General features: G+C 37.2%; 1 protein-coding gene across 3 annotated transcripts in view; it reads right to left on the bottom strand.

The window, feature by feature from the left end:
- Positions 1-21,213, bottom strand: part of CFAP70 (cilia and flagella associated protein 70) — a 69,519-nt gene extending 48,306 nt beyond the window's left edge. For all 3 annotated transcript variants that reach the window (XM_051982156.1, XM_051982157.1, XM_051982158.1), the window contains exons 1-9: positions 21,098-21,213; positions 18,365-18,551; positions 16,195-16,293; positions 15,958-16,037; positions 13,008-13,184; positions 12,321-12,503; positions 11,539-11,633; positions 8,576-8,675; positions 1,968-2,102 (exon numbers count right to left, since the gene is read on the bottom strand). In XM_051982156.1, the coding sequence (XP_051838116.1) occupies positions 1,968-2,102; positions 8,576-8,675; positions 11,539-11,633; positions 12,321-12,503; positions 13,008-13,184; positions 15,958-16,037; positions 16,195-16,293; positions 18,365-18,551; positions 21,098-21,160 (1,119 nt within the window). In that variant the 5' untranslated portion in view covers positions 21,161-21,213. The remainder of the gene's footprint in view (positions 1-1,967; positions 2,103-8,575; positions 8,676-11,538; positions 11,634-12,320; positions 12,504-13,007; positions 13,185-15,957; positions 16,038-16,194; positions 16,294-18,364; positions 18,552-21,097) is intronic.
- Between the last annotated feature and the right edge of the window lie 496 nt (positions 21,214-21,709).

The raw sequence follows: 21,709 nt of genomic DNA, 5'->3' as shown, positions 1-21,709 counted from the left end.
GAAAGAGAAAAGAAGGGAAAAGGAATAAAAAGAAAGGGAAAGGAAAGAGAAAGCAGAAAGGAAGGAAAGAGAAAGAGAAAGGAAGGAAAGAAAAAGAGAAAAGAAGGAAAGGGAAGGAAAGGGAAAAGGAAAGGAAAGAGAAAGAGAAAGGAAGGGAAAGGAAGAAAAGGAAAGAGAAGAGAAGGGAAGGAAAAATGAAAGAGAAGGGAAAGGAAAAGAAGGGAAGGGAAGGAAAAAGGGAAAAGGGAAAAGAAGGCGAGGGGACAGGGAAGTGAAGGAAACAGAGAAGAGAAAGGAAGAGAACAGAGAAGAGAAGGGAAGGGAACAAGAAAGGGGAGGGAAGATGTTATGGGACAGAACTCTGTACTTCAAACAAGGATTCTTATAAGGTGCTAACTCAGTGAAATTGATGAGACAATGGTTATCCAGTTTAGCATGGTGATGAATAGCTCTTAAATTCAGTATGATTGATTTAATCTTACAACAAATAATGGTTTCCTAGTGATATAATGATTAGTTTATACTCAGTATACTTTATATAAGCTGGGACAAACTCAGCCAGGGTCAGACCCAGAGACAGATTTATTCCGTGGTCCACCTTTGTGGCAAGGAGACAAAAAAGAATTTGGACTTTAACACCTGGCTATTCTTGTGGTGATTACTTTGCTGAAAGGAATGCTGGGCCCCACAGGTGCCAAAATGTAGTGTTCTGGTTGGTTTTCTGGAGGTCTCTGGAACAGCCTTGTTTCAATTTAGTAATCACCACAAGAATAGTTGGTGTTAAAATTCAAATTCTTTATTTTCTTCTTCACAGTCTAGTTTCCTTGCCTGGGGCCCAGCTAGCTTCCTTGTGGCCTTCAAATGGCCTTTGGTCTCAGTGGGGGAAGCAGGAGGACAGGCCTGCCACAGTGGAATGAGATGGAGTGAATGTCTCTCCTTGGCTTCGAGAGCTTGAGCTCCCGCCTCCAGTCCTCTGTCTTCTCCGTGGCTGACCCTGGCTGAGTTTGTCCCAGTGTATATGCTCTCTTATAATTAGATCATTTACAGTACATGGAGTATAAACCAATCATGATATTTCTAGGGAACCACTATTTGTTGTAAGAGTAAATCAGTCATACTGAACTTAGAGAACTATTAATTACCATGTTAAACTAGATAACCACTATCTCATCAATTCCACTTAGTAAGAACCTTGTAAGATTCCTTGTTTCAAGTACAGAGGTCTGGCCCATAACAGGAAGGGAAGGAAAAAGGAAAGAAAGATAGATCAGGATTTGAGAATGAGTGGATATGTGGATTTTGGAAGATCAGAGCTGAAAATGAGACAAGGGTTCCAAACCTGAGTAAGTAGATGGGAGGTGGGGTCTTCAACAAGGGGAAATTTGGAAGAAGGTCGGTTGGGGAAGAAGGAGCTATTTTGGAAATGTTGAGTTTGAGATGTCAAAGAGATATTTAGTTCCAAATGTCCCAACAAGTAGGGGGTAAGAGATTAGAGCTCAGAAGAAAGATTCCTGGCCAGATTAATTTAATAAATGCTTATTGAATTGCACTGTGACAAATGATTTTTCCATGATAGTTATTTATTTATTCCTGAATTTTTAAATGTCTCATAACCTCAACTTCAAAAATTAGTCTGTTTGTCCTTCCTTGCAGACCACAAATCATCCATGCTTTCATTTTGTGCAATTTTCATTTATATCTTTCTACAGATTTTTAACAGAGAATCTTATCCAGTATACTTAAGATCTTCCTCTTATTCTTTAATGTTGATAACACTGTATAACAATATCCCAAGAGTAAAAAAATACTTCCAAAATCCTTTTCTTAAAAAAATGGCATTCTTGCAGACAATGTGAAAATTCTGATATAATGATAATTCATATTTCTTTAGCATTTTAAGTTTTACAAGATGCTTTCCTCATTAATGATAATATAAAAGACATGTATCATATGAAGCTATTTCTTACCTTCTCATATACTGTACTATCTGCATAAGGATAAACACGGTAAGCTCCTCGGATTCTCTTCACACCGGGATACAACAAAGGGACCATATTAACATAGGCCACACCATGAAAAAAAACTTGTGCTTCATCCTCAGCCTGAAGAAAAAAATCCAGAAAAACTATTAGTCATATGAATCAATGTCGTTGATTATCTTTTGTTTCAAAAGCCAAGGACCTGAAATTTGCTTTTCTATAACTTCTACTCATCGAATGCTCATAGTTCTTCCATCTATTGTACAGATAGACCTTTCAATACTTGATAGCCATTTTCAATTATTTGAGGAGATATTGTATGAAAGAGGATCAGACTTTTTCTGTTCAGCCGCAGAGGGCAGACCCAGACAAGGAGAAGCTATAGAGGGATAAATTTAGTCTAAATGTTGCAAAAATCCCCATCACTTAGAATTATCCAAAAGTTGTAATAGGCTGAGGCTTGAGTTGATGCACTGAGGTCCCAAGCACATGAGGCTAAATAGTAATTGGACCATACTCTATTAATATATAAGCTTGGAGAAAGAATGGCCTCCACCCATTCTTTGTACAAGTCCTGATGTGTTGTATAGGAAATGACGATTTTGGTGGGTGGAGGCAGGGGAGTGGAAAAGGAAGGGGAGGAGATGGCTCCGTGGGTAGGGCACCAGCCCTGAAGCCAGGAGGACCTGAGTTCAAATCCAGCCTCAGACACTTAACAATTCCTGGTTGTGTGACCATGGGCAAGTCACTTAACCCCAACTGCCACTGCCAAAGCAAAAAAGCAAAAAGAAGAAGAGAAAACAAACAGAAAAGTCGTTGCAATGACAAAAAGAGCTAGCAGAGAGGTCTGAGCTCTCCTCCCCTTCCTTTTCCACTCCCCTGCCTCCACCCACCAAAATCGTCATTTCCTATACAACACATCAGGACTTGTACAAAGAATGGGTGGAGGCCATTCTTTCTCCAAGCTTATATATTAATAGAGTATGGTCCAATTACTATTTAGCCTCATGTGCTTGGGACCTCAGTGCATCAACTCAAGCCTCAGCCCATTACAAAGAGTGAAACATGCCGCCTAGCAGCTGGCAGATTATCCCCTTGAAGATGTAAAGGAAGTTCAGAAAGTAGAGTGCCATGGGCAGGACACATGTGTGCTCTCCCTGGCACCAGTCCATCCACATGGAAGGGCTTGGGAACCTGCTTTGGGAACAGTGTGATATTGTCTAATGGCAGGGTTCTGTCCCCAGATTCAGAGCATACGTACCCACTCTGTAACTGATTGCCATCTGCTAACCCACAAAGTGAAGATATTATGGGTTGGCTGTTGAATGGGAATTAGGGCACATTCAAAAGGCATTAACCATGCAATCACACAAAATAAATTTCTTACTTCTTTGACCTTTGGCTATATCCAGAAGAGACAACAAAAACTGTTATAAGCTTTCAGTGGGAAAAGAGGAAGTAAGATTTTAACTCTTCTCTCCATCTGGGAGCTGGAATGCATACTAGGATTTGCAGGAGGTCAAGCACGGTAAGGTAGAAGCCAAGACCTTGAAGTATCCTGCTTGACCTAGCTCAGCAGTAGCAGAGATGTAGACTTATCTATTTATTGACCAGTCTTATTCAGAAGTGAATTTGGTGGGGGTCAATGCTATGTGTAAACTGCTTTAAATTTAAGCCTACACTCCCTAAGAACTAAGGTGGTTTAGGGATAATGTGTCCCTGGATGCTTAGAGGAAAATGCCTCCTAACTTTAATTCTTGCTATGCCTTTGCAGTAAAGATCTTTTTGCAAAAGCTAATTAATGTTAATTGCTTAAATGGATCTGGTGCTCCAATCTGTGGTGATTACCAAAGGAAAAATGCTCTAACTAAAAAAAAAAAAAACCTGGGATGGAGCTGAGAGTGTTAAAGAAAAGCATCTTCAATCACCCTTTAATAATCATTATCACCCAAGGCATAAAGAATCATAGAATTTTGGAATTAGGAAAAAAATCCCAATTGTTCACCCCATGCCTGAGAAGTGGTCAATGATTCTCTGTTCAAAGATCTCCAGTAAAGGGAGTTTGCTCCCTCCTAAGGCATCTAGTCCACTTAGGGACATTTGTGGGCAGTTCTAATTCTAAAACAAGTTCTCCATGACTTTAAACAGAACTCAATTATTTGCAGCTCTGGCCCATTATGCTTCATTCTACCTTCTGGAGCTAAACAGAACAAATCTATTATTCCCTCTTCCACATGACAACCATTCAAATACTTGAAATGTCCCCTTTATATATTCTTTTCTCCAAAGTAAACATCTCAGTTCTTTTAATAAATCTTTATATTATATAACATCAGCCCTTCAGTGTTCTTATTATAAGTTTCTGAATGTTCTCATTATTTTACTAATGTGTTAAGTGCTTCCCATGGTCATGGCAATGTCCAAACAGAAAGAGGGTTTTCCTATGGATGGTGAAATCTTCTAGAAAAGCTCCTGTGTATGGCTGACCTTACTGATGGCATCAAAGTATCAAATACTAAATGTTCTCCTCAATATACTCTATAATTTCACAAAAGAGATAAGACAAATCATTCAGTCTGGAAAAATCAAGTGGAATGAAGAGTGCCTATTGTATAGAATACAACACATAACTAGATGAATTAATGTATCAATACATATCAGTTTCTTCTTGTTATTCAGTCATGTCCAATTCTTCATTTGGGGTTTTCTTGGCAAAGATTTTGGAGGGGTTTGTCATTCCTTCTCCAGTTCACTTTATAGATGAGGAAACTGAGGCAAACAGGGTTAATTAACTTATCCAGCATCACATAGCTAGTAAGTGTCTAAGGCTGGATTTGAATTCAGGTTGTTCTGATTCTAGGTTCAGCACTTTATTCACTATACTACCTGGCTGCAGACAGTCTCTGCAGATGGACCATAAGTTGAACTCAGAACTGCATGGGGGAAGAATGTAGGCTGGACTACACTTGAAAATGATATAGTTCTTTCAACAATCCCAATTTTACTTATTTTTTAACGCCAACATTCTCTTGGTGATGGTAATTGGCTGTGAATCACAGAATAACACCAATCTCCAGAGAATCAAAAATGCGGGTGGCCCAAAGAGCAATGGAGAAAGACATGGTAGATGCCAACAGACTGCAGTATTTTGTCCACGATGATTTAAATGCAGTAGCTAGCAAATATGTACTACTGGAAGACTCAGGCCATTCATCAAAAGCCAAAGATAAAAGCCTTCAATTAGCCTGGTGATGGCAGACCACAAGCAGACAGGAAGGTATACAGGCAGAGAAGAAGCTGCCAGTGGAAGGAGATCCTTAGAGAGCTCACTCACATCAGTATGAGCAGATCTCTTGTTATACTGAAAAAGAGATTCTTTTCCTACAAACAGTATATTTGATCAGGCTAACTTGGGTTAGGCTTTCTTCAATTTCTATGACATTTAAGGTTATTGCTGCCAGAAGTATATTACACTTGGGGAACTATGCAGAGATTTTATTTCTTTTTTTAGTAGTATTTTATTTTTCCAAATCCATGAAAAGATAATTTTCAACATTCACTTTTGTAACTATGGAAATAAACTTAAAGGATTTGTAATATTAATCTTGGTGTCTTGGGGAAGGGAGAAGTAAGAACACAAAGTTTTACAAAAATGAATGTTGAAAACTAGCCTTACATGTATTTGGAAATATAAAATACCATTGAAATTTTTTAAATTGCTTTTCTTTTTGAAAAACTGAAGGAATTATCCATCTAATTTTATACTATTTTAATAGAGAAAAATAAGTAATTTCTAAGAAAAGGGAAACAAATTTTTTTTAGAATTTGAAATAAGGAAGATTAGACACAAACATATAAGAAACATCATCCTGAGGCACTTCTTTGTGTATGAGCAAAAAGATTATGCTACTATACAGATCAATATAGAGAATGAACCGACAGGTGATGAGGGGGTGAGGAGCACAAAAATACAGAGGGGAAACTATTGAAAATTTTTAGAAGAATACAAGAGAGTACTAGGATGAGGCCCAGTAGAAAAGACCATTAAACAAGCTCTTCTGTTGAGAGGGTCAGTTTCCTGTAGTGGCCTAAGAACCACGTATTAGAGTGCTTCAGCTCACCAGCTGTGTAATGAGCCAGTCCCTTGGGGGTCTGAACTTCAGCCTCCTCAGCTCTGATATGAGGCATTTAGATGAGATGGTTTGTAAGGGACCTCCCAGGTCTAAATCCCATGACTCCATAATGAGAAGAAAGAGAATAAAACCTACATCTGACAATAATGATGATGGTGAAGTAGCAAGTACCAAGTTCAAAACAAACATGCAATAAATTTGCAATGGCCATTCTCTTGGCAAAAAGAAAGGTTTACTTAGGAGAAGAGGTTACAGATAAAAATAAGAAATAAAATAGGCACCAGAAGTGGCAAATATGAAATAAAGTTGGGAAAGTTTATAGTTAGTAAGGAAAAAAAAAAGTTCCCCTGGGGAACTCTTAATTAACCAGGAGAAAGGAAATACTCTGTGAGATGGGGAAATTAGACTAATCAGAGTTAGCTAGAGTAAGTAGAAAGGCACCATTAAAGGCAAGGCACTGTGAGGGAGAGAAAGAAAGAACCTCATAGGCCTGAAGAGAATTTAGCAAAGATTTTCACCATAAACTGATCTTTTAGGGGAAATAGAGCCTTGGGGGTTAACCTCAAGTGCAAAGACGTGAATTCAAGAAGGAGGGCTCAAAGAGCTAGACAGAAAGCACCTGGCAGACCAGGTCCCAGTCCTATCTAAAAATATGCCAATCAAGATAGTCATGGAAAGCAAACTTCCTTTTTGTATGCAATTATGATTGATAAAGTTTACATTATGACTTTTAACTTAAGGGAATAAGACAGTCTGGGAAAGTTAAGTCACCATCAGGATTGTCTCAAAGGTGATTGTGAATGTCTTTAAAGATGCTAAATATATTGGAAGTAGGATGGATGGATTAACAATAGACTCTTATTCCCCATTATTCTATATAAATAGGATTTGGGCTTCTTCCTGACAGGGAGAGAGAGTAAATCACATCATTTATGATTTCATAGAGTTCAATTATATCCCCACTCAACAATTTATCTTTCAAAAGGAGAAATCCTAATTTTAAAAATCTGTTTTCAGATGACATGTGCCCATCCATTTCTTTGATCATCCTAAGTCATGTGAGAATTAGAAATTCATTTTCCATTTATCAAAGCATTTTAAACTTTGAAAACAAAGATTAGGAAAGAAGTGGGAGTTTTCCTAATGCAACACACTCGCAACACACTCCTTCATAGCAGCTTTCTCTTCCAAATTTCAGCACATCATTCAGGATAGTTAAATCCAATGTGCTTAAGGTACCTAAGACGAAATGGGAAGAAAATCCAGGTGAGATGTCTCAGTTTTTCTTGAAATTCTAGTGAAATCTTGAAGGTTTTGTTGATGTGTTTTATTCTCTTCCCCTGTCAGGAAGAAGCGATTTTATCAGATTATTCCCAGACTTTCTAGAAACAACTCTCTTTATCAACCCTCATTGTCCATCTCTCAATCTCTAAGTATCTTTAAACAACCTTTGAAATAATAATTAGCAGATCTTTAGAAAGGTCTGGGACCTGGTCTGTCAGGTACTTTCTGTCTGGCTCCTTGACCCCTCCTTCTTGAGTTCATGCCTTTACACCTGAAGTTAAACCCCCAAAGGCTCTATTTCCCCTACAAAAGATCAGCTTATGATAAAGATCTTTGTTAAGTTCTTTTCAAGGCTCAGCCCATTATGAAGTTATTCTCTTTTTTTCTCTCCCTTATAGTGCCTTCCTATGGCACCTTTCTCCTTATTCTAGATAACTCTGGTCAGTCTAACCTGCCAGTCAATGGCTTACTCTCACCTAGTTAATTCCCCAAGAGAACTTGTCTTTTTCTTTGCTAACTCTGCCAAAGAGAATGGCCATTGTGAATTTGTCACATGTTTATTTTGAACTAGGTATTGCTACCTCAATCTCATCAATAAACATTATGATTAGATGAAGAAAGACTTAGTTATGATTAGATGAAGAAAGACTTAACTATCAAATCCTAATACACCAGAATTAGGAAAAAAAAACACATTAGCATTTGAAGGAACTAAATTTAAGAAAATAAAAGGAAGTGAAAATTTATGTAATAATAGCAAACTTATGAAGTATGTTACTCTGATAAAAATGTAGATAAAAAATTAGGCTCAAAAGGAAGACAAATATATGGATAATAAATACATTTAAATTATTAAGGGTAAAATAGTAAATTTCTATTCTTTTAAAGCTAGCATCAAAAAGGACAAATAGGTCCCTTCTCAAAATGTCCTTTGCAAAAAATTTAAAAACAAATGTAAAAATTGGACTTTTATGGAAATGTTTTGTATAACCACAAGTGGTTTCTTAATTGTGGCTAGAGATAAGGAAGAAAATCTAGAACTCAAAATTTTAAAAAAATGTCCTTTGATATCAGAATTAGAGATAGAATGATGAACTAAATGAATAATGAACTCAGTATGACAAATCTTAAGTTATATAACACCATTTCCCATGTAAGCAAATTAACTTGAATACATACCCTATCAACTTTTGCAGATTTCCCTTTCATCACAGGAATTATGGGAACTCTTGTTATCTCCACCGACCAGAAACGGCAATCTGCAATTCGTTTCTGAAAACTATGAGACAAAAAAGAGATAGCTATGTAAAGCCAGTTTTAGTAAAGTTGATTTCTCTCTCTAAACTCTCTTTCTGAGTTGGCTCATTCACTAAATCTGTTTTCACACTAGTGGATGAGGCCGGGGTAGAGGTGAGATGGGGAGAGAATTCTTGAGAGATGGGCATGGCCACAATCAACTCAGGTTTCTAGGGAGAACTCTGAAGGATAGCTATTTTCCTAACTTTAATTCCCAAGTCCCCACCAGTATATTTCTCATTTATCAAATCAACCATTTAACTCCATTAACTCAATCAAAATATTTACTAAAAAAAAGGCAAAGCAAGAATAATTATAACATAATGATCTACCCATAGACCTGAGATGTGCTCTCCCATCATTTTATACAAAGTCCATGAGACACAATGAACACAAACTTAAAATTGTCACTGCAGTGAGAAATATGTCTAGTAAAATCATGTGTCCAAAATCACAATCCATAATCTAGAGGTCCTACATCAAATAAAAAAAAAATACTGCAAACATCCAAAAATAACCAAGGAAACACAAGTCAAGATCACACAAAACCTGATAGCTTCTATTACAGAGAAGAGGATATTTTGGAATACAATAATCTAAAAGACAAAAAATATAGATTTGCTACCAAGATTAATTTGCCAAGGAAAGTTGAGTATAATCCTACAGAAGAAAATTTGATCTTTAATGGAAGAGAAGAGGACAGAAATTTAAAGAATTTCTGATGAAAAAAGCTATAGCTGAATAGGGACTTTGAAATTTGAATACAGTTGTCAAGAGAAATCTAAAAAGGTAAATTTATTTAACCAATTGGAAGGGAAGGTATGATGATACAGAGCTAATATTCCATTACAAAGAGAAATAAGCAAAACATCAGCGCCTTAATGTCTTCATAGGGCACTGAGTTATATTTTTCAAAAATAGATGTTGGGAGAGAAAGGAAGGTAGAAAAAAGATAGGGAACTAGCTATTGCTCATAGATAAAGTAGTTGAGAAGATCATAAAAACATGCAAGGAGGAGCAGAGGAAAAGAAGTCATGAGATGAATTCAAGTATTAGCTGACACAGACAAAAGAGGGTTGAATATACACATAATTAAAGCATTTAGCACAGAAATATTTCCAACTCAACTCCAGAGTTATCCCTAAAAGCTCAAACAGCAATAGGGAAAAGGAAGGAGTTAAAAGAAAGGAGAAAGTGGTTGGGAGGGAAGATCTGTAAGCCATACAGACTTTCTGAAACTGATGGGGAAAGAATGAAAAGGAAAAAAAAAAAAGGAGAAAAGAAAAGGAAAGAGAAGCGAAAAAGGGATTCTAAATCTAAGGGAGTGACTTAGATTGCCTCTTGGAGAAGCAAAAAATGCTTCAACAAATTGTGAATGTGTAGGTAATGGAAAATTATTGTTGTGTAAGAAATAGAAAACAGACAATTTAAAAGAATCCCGGATAATACAAATTGATGAAGAGCAACATGAGTAGACCTGGAAAAAAAAATTTAATCAAGTGCAACAACATCATAAAGAAAAAAAAATTCTAAAAAACTTAAGAACTCTGATCAATACATAACCAATGGCATCTCTCTTTTTAAAAATAATAAAATATTTTAAATTTAAAAAGCAGACTAAAAATATATATTCTGTAATTCTGTCAGGAATTAGAGTCAAACCCAATGATTATAGCTTGTGACCTCTTTGCTTGTCCTTTTTGAAAACTGAAGCACCATTTGCCCTTCTCCAGTCTGTCGGGCATCTCTTTTATGATCTTTCAAATATTATTAAAATTTAGCCTCAGAAAATTTTTTCTGTCCCTTCGAATGAAGTTGATTTAAGCTCCAACTATGTCTTTTAGTTGTTTTCTCTTTATGTTACTTACAGCAAAGTGAGGGATACAAGGTAATGAATGAATGAATGAATGAATGAATGAATAGCGAGCACTAATACAGAAACTATTATGTGGCAAGAACTGTGTCAAACACTTTACAAATATGGTCTCATCTGATCCTCACAATTCTGGGAGGTGGGAGCCTATTATGATCCTCCTTTTATCACTGAGGAAACTCATGCAGACAGAAGTTAAGTGATTTTCTTACAGCTTGTGAGTATCTGAGGCTGGAGCTGAACTCAGACCCCATGTACCACCTAATAGCCCAAACATGTATGTATGCACATTTTTGGATATGATCCCCGTGTGTCTTCATTTTCTGTGACTTTGTTACACCTTTTTATTCTTCCTTTTTTTTTTAATAATTGGTGGTGGGAAAGAAAGAGTTTGCAATAGTAATGCCAAAAAAGAACCATTGAAAAAAAATTTTAAATGGACAAAAAAAGAACAGAAAGCACAGTTTTGAAAGAAAGAGTTTGCAATAGTAATGCCAAAAAAGAACCATTGAAAAAAATTTTAAATGGACAAAAAAAGAACAGAAAGCACAGTTTTGAAAGAAAGAATTTCTTATATGTTTTTAAAATGTGATATGGAATAGATATTTATGGCTTCATAGAAAATCCTCTTTTTGCATTCTGCTATATGTATGTTCTTTTTGTGTGAGAGTGTTTAAATTCAGAATTAAAAATTAAAATTAAAAAAGAAAATAGCAACAAATATACTGTGTTCCAAAAGAATATCCTCATATTTCATGGTTTTGCAAAAATTAGAGACATCCATTGAGATACACATAAAACAAACATTTGCTAGAGTTCTTTAAACCCAAATCCCTATCTCTCAATTTAGCCTTGCTCTAAAAGGCCAGGAACTTTGTGAGATAGGAAGAAAAAAAAAAAACTCAAAACAACTTAATGGCCCCAAGAGCTAAATCAAGTTAACACAGATTTGTTTCTTAGACAGATACATTACTTGGCAACTGCTGGAGGATCAAGGTAACAGCGACTTTCCAAGTCCCAAACGATTCTTTTCTTTGTAATTTCTGCTTGGTTCCTGAAGTCTTTGTCCTAGAAAATGACCAGTTTGGAGGTCTCAATCTACAACTGCCAATACTATGTGCCCAACATGAATTAACATCTCTGTCCAGGGTCCTTCATAGCAAAAATGATCCCACATAAAATATATGCAGGAGGCAACAAGATAACACAGTGGAAAGAGTACCAGCTCAGGAGTTGGGGGACCCAGTGACAAATCTGATCTCAGACAACTGATACTTATTAGCTGTGTGTCACTTAATCCTGATTGCCTCACCAGAAGAAAGAGAGAGAGAGAGAAAGAGAGAGAAAGAGAGAGAGAGAATATAAATGTATGTATATGTGTGCATATATATGTGTGTGGAGAGAAACAGAGAGAAGTGGGGAGGGAAGGGAGGGAAGAGAGAGAGAGCATGTGACTGAAGCATGAATTTTTCACAAGAATGATCATGGGAAAGAAAATGCAAGAAACATGTCTGTGTCTATGCTCAGACTGATATTTATCCTTTCTATTTACCAACTCCTTTATTAAAAAAAGTCCTTAAGCTTTGGTGATAGATAATGGATCTGTAATTCTGATTTGGCTATGACTAAGAAGATATTTTAGGGAGTTGATTGATATACACAAAAGTTAACTGGTAAATGTATGAGATAACATCTGAGTTCAGGTTACCCTTTGTTCATCTTCAACTGAGCAGATACATATTCAACCTTTCTCACCTCTGGATTGTTGAGTTCACCGTCTTCCTCAACATAAGGACCACCAGTTATGAAAGAATCAGGAATGTACTGAGCTCCTGGTGCCAGGATGTTGGAAATGGGCCATTTTTTGGGCCGGGGTACCGGTTCCCTTTCCCCACCAAGTTTTAGGATGCCATTTCTGAAGAATATGGGATAGTCTTTCTATAGAAAATAAATTCCATTTTCAATAAAAAATATTATTAAAAGGAAATTAATTTGCAACAGAAAAACATTAGAAGCTTTTTAAACAAATAAATAAATAGAGGATGCTCATTCCCCCACTGATATCTTCCATAGTTACAGAAAACAAATTGAAAATGTAAATACATATAAAATAAAAAATATTAGTGGAGCAAACATATGTAAACAAAACCCACAAATAATTATAGGGATAGTAAATGTAGTTGAGACATTTAAATAAAAAATTAATGATATTATTCAATTGACTAATTTAATTCTATCCCAATCAAATTAACCAAGAGAATACTTTCTAAATCTAGATAAAATAAAAATGAAATTCATTTGAAGGAATCTGAACCTAGAGACAAGGCCATTTATTAGAAGAAGGCATTTCTTCTTGGGCTTGTAAGTAATAACTATGCACAGAAACATAATATAAATGAGACAAAATTCATACCTAAATGAAATATAGTGTCACATCCTTACCTCTCCAACTGATGGAACTTGCAAACCAACCATGTAATTTTGTTGAGGTCCTGTGATCACAAAGCTCTCAGGCACAGAATAGGCAGCCTCTAAAGTCACCTTTAAAAGGTTCCCACCCAATATCTGGGCTGTAGTCAGTAATGCCTCTGAGACAGATACTGTTACCTCAAGACAACACTGAAGAAAAAGAAGGTGAAATTGAAATAATCATAATAATGTTTTAGATTTGTATGTTTTTAATCCAACTGATCTCACCAAGACAATCAGGATGGCAGAGGTCTAAAGGAGGAAGAGCTGCACAGAAAGACAGACAAGCAATGAAAAAGCAGGGGATGCAGTGACAGAGGGTATTGTGGTAGAGACTTGAGTATCGGAGGAAAGCAGGCAGCAATGGGGAACAGAATGGGTAGAGAAACACAATATTGGATTAAAGTTGGGAACTCGTAGCAAAATGGACCTGATGGACGTGGAAGAGTACCTGGGGGATAGGAGTTTAGACTCTCATTTTTATAGTTTAGGAGGGAAACAAACTAACTCTTTTCTGTGTCACCTGAGAGTTAATACAGTAACATATTCTTATCATCTCAAAGTTGTCAGTAAAACTTTAAAATGAACAGATCTATTTCATCTCAAGAGTTTCTAGTAACATTTAGGGTTCTGCTAGTCTGGAACTTGCCTGAGATTTACATATCATAGGTTCAGATGGGTTTCCCATTTACATATCATAGGCCCAGATCGGTTCCCCTGACTCAGCAAAGCTTCCTAAGATGTGATTTTTATGTCAATATATGATATGGTTCAGAAATTATGCTCTTTTGATCTGGAATGGTCTATAGGTGACTTCTAGGTTCCCTTTTGCAATCTTATTTCCTGTTATTGTTCCTTTATACTGACTACTCCTAAAGTTGCTTACTATACTAACTCAAAGGGGATTGTGGGAACCAAAATATGATAAAAAAAAAAATCTTGACATATGGGATCTCTCTATATTTACAACTATTCTTATTCATAATTCTTTGACTGCTTATGTTTTAATGACCATTAATATCATTTATTGAGATACAGTGGGGTAACTACAAAATGGTAGCACAGTAAAAAAACAAAAATAAAAAACTCTACTAAAACTCTTTTGAATAGCAAGCTGCAATAAAACTGCTGTGAAGGGTTGATCCATCACCTCTTCCTCCCCATCTTCTTCCAACCAAAAAATGAAAGGGGAGAGAAACTGTAGGTTTGAGAACTCATCTAGAAGATCTTGGTGAGTACTAGTAGAGTATGGCATTGTCTCCTGCCTTAGGCCTAGTCTAATTTAGCTCCTTGTAGCCTCAGGGCAGTACTGGAATATAATGAAATATTCATAGACCACAGAACATCCAATACAAAGTTTACTTGACAATAGAAAGGAGATTGAATTATGATTCATCCACTGATCCAAGCCCTGTCTGCCTCCTCATTGGTCAGGAAGTAGGACCTGGACAGAAGGCTATGTTGGGGTGCTTTGGCAATCAGGAACCCATAAGAGTAGAATAGCTCAGCTTTCTATAGGCTGAAGTGATTCTCCAGGCAATAATTCTAGACCCAAATTCCTAGACCAATCAATTCACAAAGAAGCTTTCCCTTCCCATTAACAAAAACTAGCCTAACCTTTGTGAAACAGATATTGCTTCTATCACACTCCAGCCCTTGGTGGCAAGAGCCTAAAAACTTTCTACAATACCTTCTACCATGACATTATAAGGAAAGACAACTGGGAAAATGGTTCACAATACAATTCTTTTCTTTTTTTTTTTTTTTTTAAGATTGGCTACATGTAATCTCTCTTCCCCCCCCCCCCTTTATTAAAGCTTTTTATTTTTCAAAATATATACATGGATAATTATTCAACATTAGCCCTGAAAAAACCTTGTGTTCCAATTTTCCTCCTTCCCCTGCTCCCTCCCCTAGATGGCAAGTAGTCCAATTTATGTTAAACATGGTAGAAATATATCTTAAATCCAATATATGCATACATATTTATACAATTATCTTGCCGCACAAGAGAAATCAAATCAGACCAGAAAAAAAAAAAAAAGAGAAGCAAAATAAAATGCAAGCCAACAATAACAAAAAGAGTAAAAATGCTATGTTGTGAACCATATTCAATTTCCATAGTCCTCTCTCTGGATGTAGATGGTTCTCTTCATCACTGAAAATTGGAACTGGTCTGACTCATTTCATTGTTGAAGAGAGCCACATCCATCAGAATTGATCATTATATAATCTTGTGGTTGCCATGCACAATACAATATTTTCAAGAATCCAAATCATATTAGATTCTTGTAAAACAAAATAAAATTGCATTTTAAAAGACCAGTAAATAAGATTGAACAAATTGCTGTTAAAGATTACAGAGTAAACTTAAAAGTATTAAAACCCCGCTTACTATTATTGCACTATAAGAAATGACAAACAGGATGTTTTCAGAAAAACCTTGAAAGACTTGAACAAACTGAAGTAGAATACATTAAGAAGAATCAGGAGAACACTGTATACAGTAACAGCAATATTGTACACGTTCAACTATGAAGGACTTAGCATTCTCAGCAATGCAATGATCCAAGACAATGCCTAAGGACTAATGATGAAAAAATGTTATCCATCTCCAGAAAAAAAAAAAAACCTGATGGAGTCTGAATGCAGACTAAAGCATACTATTTTCACTTTATTTTTTTCATGGTTTGTTTTTGTTTTGTTTTGGCCTGTGCCTTCTTTCACAATATAACCATTATGGAAATGTGTTCTGCCTGATTGCACATATTATAACCTATATCAAATTGCTTATCATCTTAAAAGGGAGATTAAAGGAGGAAAGAAAAATATTTGGAACTCAAAAAATTTTTAAATGAATGTTAAAAATTGTTTTTAAGTGTAATTGATAAAAAAAATATCATTTTATTTTAAACCCACTCACTTTGGCTCCTGGCCGAAGATTCTCTAAGGGTGAACCAACCACAGGATGTAATGGGGCCATTATTTCAAATGTGCATTCTCCTGTTAAGGCAAAGAAGATTAATTAAACTCAGAAAAGGAAATTCCAAGTTAAAATATTTAGAGGCAGCAATGTGTCAGGTTTGAATTTTGCTTTTCCATGGATTTAAAATAAATGTACTTTATTATATATGGCTTTTGTTAAGTTTTTATACTTAACCTTCTAGCAAAGGAAGAAGGTCCACAACAGCTTGACCCAGAATTACAGTCTTCTCCTCTTTCTGTTTCTTTTCCTTTGGTAAAACTTCAAACACAGTCACTAGGATAGAAAAACACCAAATATGAAAAAAGGTTCTAGGTCCACCATTAAGTAACAGAAGGGCTATAAGATCACCAGAAGTGTCTGGGACAAAGGAGAGCTGTCTTCAATATGAATGCAAGATCCCAGTGTCACTGATTGTTTACTCCTATTAGACAATATAAGACCTCTCCAGGAGCTCTCTCTTATTCACCTTTCACAGAGCAGGGATTTCCAAACTGTGTGTAGTGAGGGCACACCACTTCTTATGAAAACAAATTGTTGTATTCCTCCAATACTTTTCACAAAACGAGCTCCCCCATTTCTGGGTTATTTATATTTTTTCAAAGATACAGGTTTAGGTTTTTGGACAGCAGTCAGTAGAGTATATTGTACATAACAAAATCAACATACAGAGAAACATAACAGATAGTGCTTGTAACTTTCACATGAGTATTTTTAAACTGTGAGTTTATAGATTTCATGTTCAAAAGAAGCATAGAACACGAGAGCACTGCTCACCTATGCCGGGTGCCTGTAAAAATAGTGGTAAAAATACCACATGGGCTGACACAACAATAGTTTCATTGCATTCACTATCAGCTGGAGCAAATTTGCCATTAGTATTGCTTTTTTAAAAAAAAATTCATCTGAATCTTGTTTTCACTAAAAAAAGGTATATAGACTCAATAAACTATATGGAGGAGTATATTTGTGGGAGCTATATTTGAAAACATGGGTAGGCTCAGTGCAACAGTTTTATTATAAATCAGATATATAAACATTTGAAATTATCTACCCAGGAGTAAAGATTTAGAGAACTTACAGTCATATCAAGAGCTGAGTAGCAGAAAATAATTCAGTAATAAAGTTTTCATCAAAAAGTCTCTGGTAACATAAAGTACAAGTCATAAAAAAGCAAATTTAGGATTAAGGTAAGGAAAATCTTCCTAACAATTCCAGAAGTGGAATGAGCCATCCTGGAAAATAGAGGACTTCATCTTACTGGAGGTCTTCTAGCATGAACTCAAAAACCACTTGTTGGGTATGCTGATGAAAGTCTTGTTCAACAGGAGAAGTTTGCCTAGTTAGACTCTGGCATCCCATCCATTTCTGAGATCCCTTCTGCTTTCTGAAAGTCTGTATTCTGATTCTGATAACAGACTGGACTGAAGGAAGCAATGAAGGGAAAATCATATCCTGAGTTTGGGATAAGACCAGAAGCTAGTAGTTATTTTGGTAGGAAAGAAAAAACCATAGGCTTGGCTTATAATAATAGTAAAGAAACCATGGACAATATTGAGTGGTGCAAGGAGCTATATGCACAGATATAAAGTTCTGTACTTGAGTGCTACAAAAATCAATCCGCTATCAAAGTGTCCTTGAGATTAGTGATCAATGGGATGCTCCCACTTCTGCCAGGAACAGACAGAGCTCAAATATGTACAAACTGTCCATAGATCAATAGGGCAGGATGTTTGACTTCCCCTATTATGTCCACTGAGTACCTTCAGATCCCCATCATAGCCAAAAGTCATGATAAATAAGTTTACTTGGTGTGCTTTGTGATCAGACTGTGCTATATGTATATGAAATATACATATTCCTGATTCAATGTGCTATATACATATGTGTGTATATATATATATATATACATACACACATATATATGCAATATGGTTCCTGATTCAATGTGTTATATATACACATACACATATGTAATGTGGCTCCTAATTCAATGTGCTATATATATATGTAATATGGTTCCTGATTCAATGAGAGAATGCTGAGCCACAATGCTCTATTCTTGTAAATATGGAAAAGAAACTTTTCTCCATATTGTTAGTGGATAGGCAAGCACAAATTTGTGAATGGCTACCAAGAACCACTGTAGTTTTAAGGATGTAGGGGAGAGCAGTACCCCAACATGCTTCTTGATTTCCAATGTGTACAACCCTAGACATGACTGAGAGATGGCAACTGTGGTCTACTTTGGAAATGGTGTGTCGCCAAGATAAAATTATTATTATTGTTCTATATGGGCCATGCCGTTTCTATTTAGACAAAAATATTTAGAACCACAAAGACTTACAGAATACAGGTTTGTGGGCAAGGTCATCTAAAGTATTGGCTCCATCGGAAGTGAACTCAAAACTGCTGGTAAAGTTGTATTTTGCTGTCCCTTCAGAAGAAACAGTAATTTTTGACGAGTCTCCCAAGACTGCATTATTAAATTCTGCTCGAACGAAGGTAACTGGAGCTTCCCCTTTACTACCTTTCTATTGGAGAGAAATATAAACTTGTTACAAATACACTCAAATGGCACTTTTGCCATCAAAAGCACAATTCACTGCCTCATCTTCCCTTTTTCTGCCAGTTCCACATGAATATATGTGCTCAGCATTCATCTGGGCACAATAAACACTATTTACACAAGAAAAAGTCACTTTATTTCTCTCAGATTGTAGTTCAAAGGATCATGGATGGGAGAGGTGAAAGGATATTAATGTTCATCTAAATGTTTAGTACCCTCATTCAAGAGATGAAAAAACAGAGGCCTTAGAGGTAACATGACTTGACCAAGCTCATATAAATAGTAAATGACAGGGCTGAGATTTGACTCCAGTCCCTCTGACTGCAATCCGATGCTCGAGAATCATTACAAGTAGGTAAATCCAAGGGGACAGATGAGGAAGGGATGCTCTTTTTTACAATAATTAGGTGATATGAACTATTACCCAAAGGAACTCTAACTTTCTCTTATTTGATGGGATTATAAATGTCAGAGCTAGGAGGGTCCTGAGAGGGCCTCTCCCGAGCCCCCCGATTTTGCCAGTGGAACGGAATGGGTGGAGAAGGGCGTTTTCTGAGTGCTTCTTCTGTGCAGGGCACTGGCCTAAATGCTGGGACACCCCCCAAAGGCGGTCCCCTACCACGCACTTCTCCCACAAAGGGGAATCCCCCGGCAGTGTCATCCAGCGTGGGAGAGCTCTCCCCGTTATTAGTTTATTCTCCACAAGCAGCTTCCGTGTGCTGTCTGTCCTCCGGGACCCAGCAGAACACTTAAATCCATCCCTTTCTCACGTGACAAGCTCCCAGGCGCTATTACTTTCCTGCCCTTTTGCCCTTCTCCGGGCCGAGCCTTGGCTGCCAAGGCGCGGACCTGGGAGACAGGAGCACCAGGACCCCAGAACCGTGGGGCTGGACGGGACTTCCGCGAGCACTTCCCACTCCTGACAAAGAAAAGCGGCTCGGACCAATCGAGGGATGGTCATTTGCGGCGCCCGCCAGACCCCCGCGGATGGGCAGCGCGCCCTCCTCCTCCTCCCCCAGCAAGCAGGCCGGCTCCGCACGCCGCCGGCTTCAAGGCGGAGGAGGCGCCCGCTGACCAGCAGCCCCAGTCGCTTCTTTGCGGGTCCTGCGCCCCGGCCCCAGTTCCGCCGCCTGAGGCGAAGATCGAGTCTCCATCCCCTACCGGACAGCTTTTCAAACACCCGAGGGCAGCAATCACTTTCACCAGTGAAAGGTGGCTAACTGCCGGGACAAGGCGGGAGTCCCGAGGCAAGAAGCCCCGAGTTCAAGTCCAAACTCGAACACTGACCAGCTGTGTGATCCTGGACAAGTCACTCGGCCTTTGTTTACCTCAGTTTCCTCAACTGTAAACTGGAGAGAACACTAGCAGGCGGATTCCAAGGTTATTGTTAGGATCGAATGAGATAATCATCATCAAGTTCTTACAGGATCTGACACAGAAGCATATGGTGCTTAATAAATGCTTGTTCTCTTTTCCTTCACTGAATAAATCCCCCAAACACAGGGCTTTCCCCATAGTAAGTACAGGCTTATTTCTTTTTATTGCACTTCACAGATACTGTACTTTTTACAAACTGAAAGTTTGTGGCAACGAGCATGTCTCGGTGCCTTTGTTCCTACAGCATGTTTATGTCTCTCATATTTCGGTAATTCTTGCAATATTTCAAACTTTTCCATTATTATCACATCTATTATGGTGATCTGTGACCGTGAACTACTATCAGTGATCAATGCCCCCTATTTTAATTATTTTGGGGAGCCATGAACTGCACCCATATAAAACAGCAAACTTAATAAATGTTATTTGTTCTGACTGCTTCACCAGCTGGCCATTTCCCTGTCTCTCTCCCTTTCTTTAGGTTTCCCTAGTTCCAGAGACATAATCAAATAGAAATCAGACCAGTTAATAACCAAACAGAGGCTTCTAAAAGAGAAAGGAAAAGTCAAACAATATGGCAAATTTCATTGTTGTTTTTAAGAAATTGTGGAGATGACCTCATCCTTTAGCAACCACCACTCTGAACAGTCCACGATCATTGACTTGGAAGCACAAATCCTCCACCAGCAAAAAGTTTATGACTCACTGAAGGGTCAGATGGCTAGAAAGTTTTAGTTATAAAGTGTTTTTCACTTAAGGCATGTACATTGTTGTTTTAGACACGATGCTATCGCACACTTAATAAGCTACAGTATAACATAACTTTTATAAATACTGGCTCGCTTTTTATTGGGGTATTTGCTTTATGGCAGTCATCTGAACTGAACCCACATCATCACCAAGAGATGCCTGAGTTCAGTCAGTGCTTTTTCATTCATTCATGAGATGAATTTGATCCCCTTTGCTATCCCAGTGGTCCTGCTCTAAATATTTCACAAATAGAAATGATTGACAGGGAGAATCAGAGCCTCAGCTAAAGGTTCCAGGAGTTCTGTCTTTTCACAGAATTTCTTAGCCATGAGAACGTATGAGGAGCTCAAATGAGAAACATGAAATTGTCAAAAATCACCTTACCAAGTCATATCCATCCATCACAGTGATCTGTACTGGCTTGCCAGCTGCGGATGAAGTGTCCATAGTAGTAGCAGAGCTGAGTTACTCGGCTTAACCTGAACACACAGTATTTCTGCTGTTCCTACAAAGAAAAGGAATAGATGTGTCTTCTAATACAGAAAATCTATGAAGGAACTTGTGTTATATATGACACAATTCTTATGTCAGTGTTGCCCTTGAAATCATTTCTATTCATGCTTGTTTTACAGCTCTTTACCCCTCTCCTACTTTTTCTAGCAGCTGGGTAGTACTTCAGGAAAGAGAATAGTGGAAAACAAAATGACCATGCAGATAGTGGTCTTATATGGTCTTATATGCATATAAAGGTCTTATATGTGGAATTAGTTTATAAAATACTCACCCCAACAGGACAATAAAAAACCTGTCCTACTTTCACATAAACCTTCAGCAATGCTTTCTTGATTTTTCCCTTTACAGCTGATTTTGATATTCATTTTTATCTAGGCAAAAATGTTGGGGTGGGGATTATACATGGTAATCTATTCTGTTTCCCCAGAGAATTGATTTTATTTTTCCTATATAAAAGCTAAGAATTATCTTTAATCTTTTTCT

This window comes from Antechinus flavipes, chromosome 2 (assembly GCF_016432865.1).
Source record: "Antechinus flavipes isolate AdamAnt ecotype Samford, QLD, Australia chromosome 2, AdamAnt_v2, whole genome shotgun sequence".
NCBI lineage: Eukaryota > Metazoa > Chordata > Mammalia > Dasyuromorphia > Dasyuridae > Antechinus > Antechinus flavipes.
This window is presented reverse-complemented; position numbering and strand designations above follow the sequence as displayed.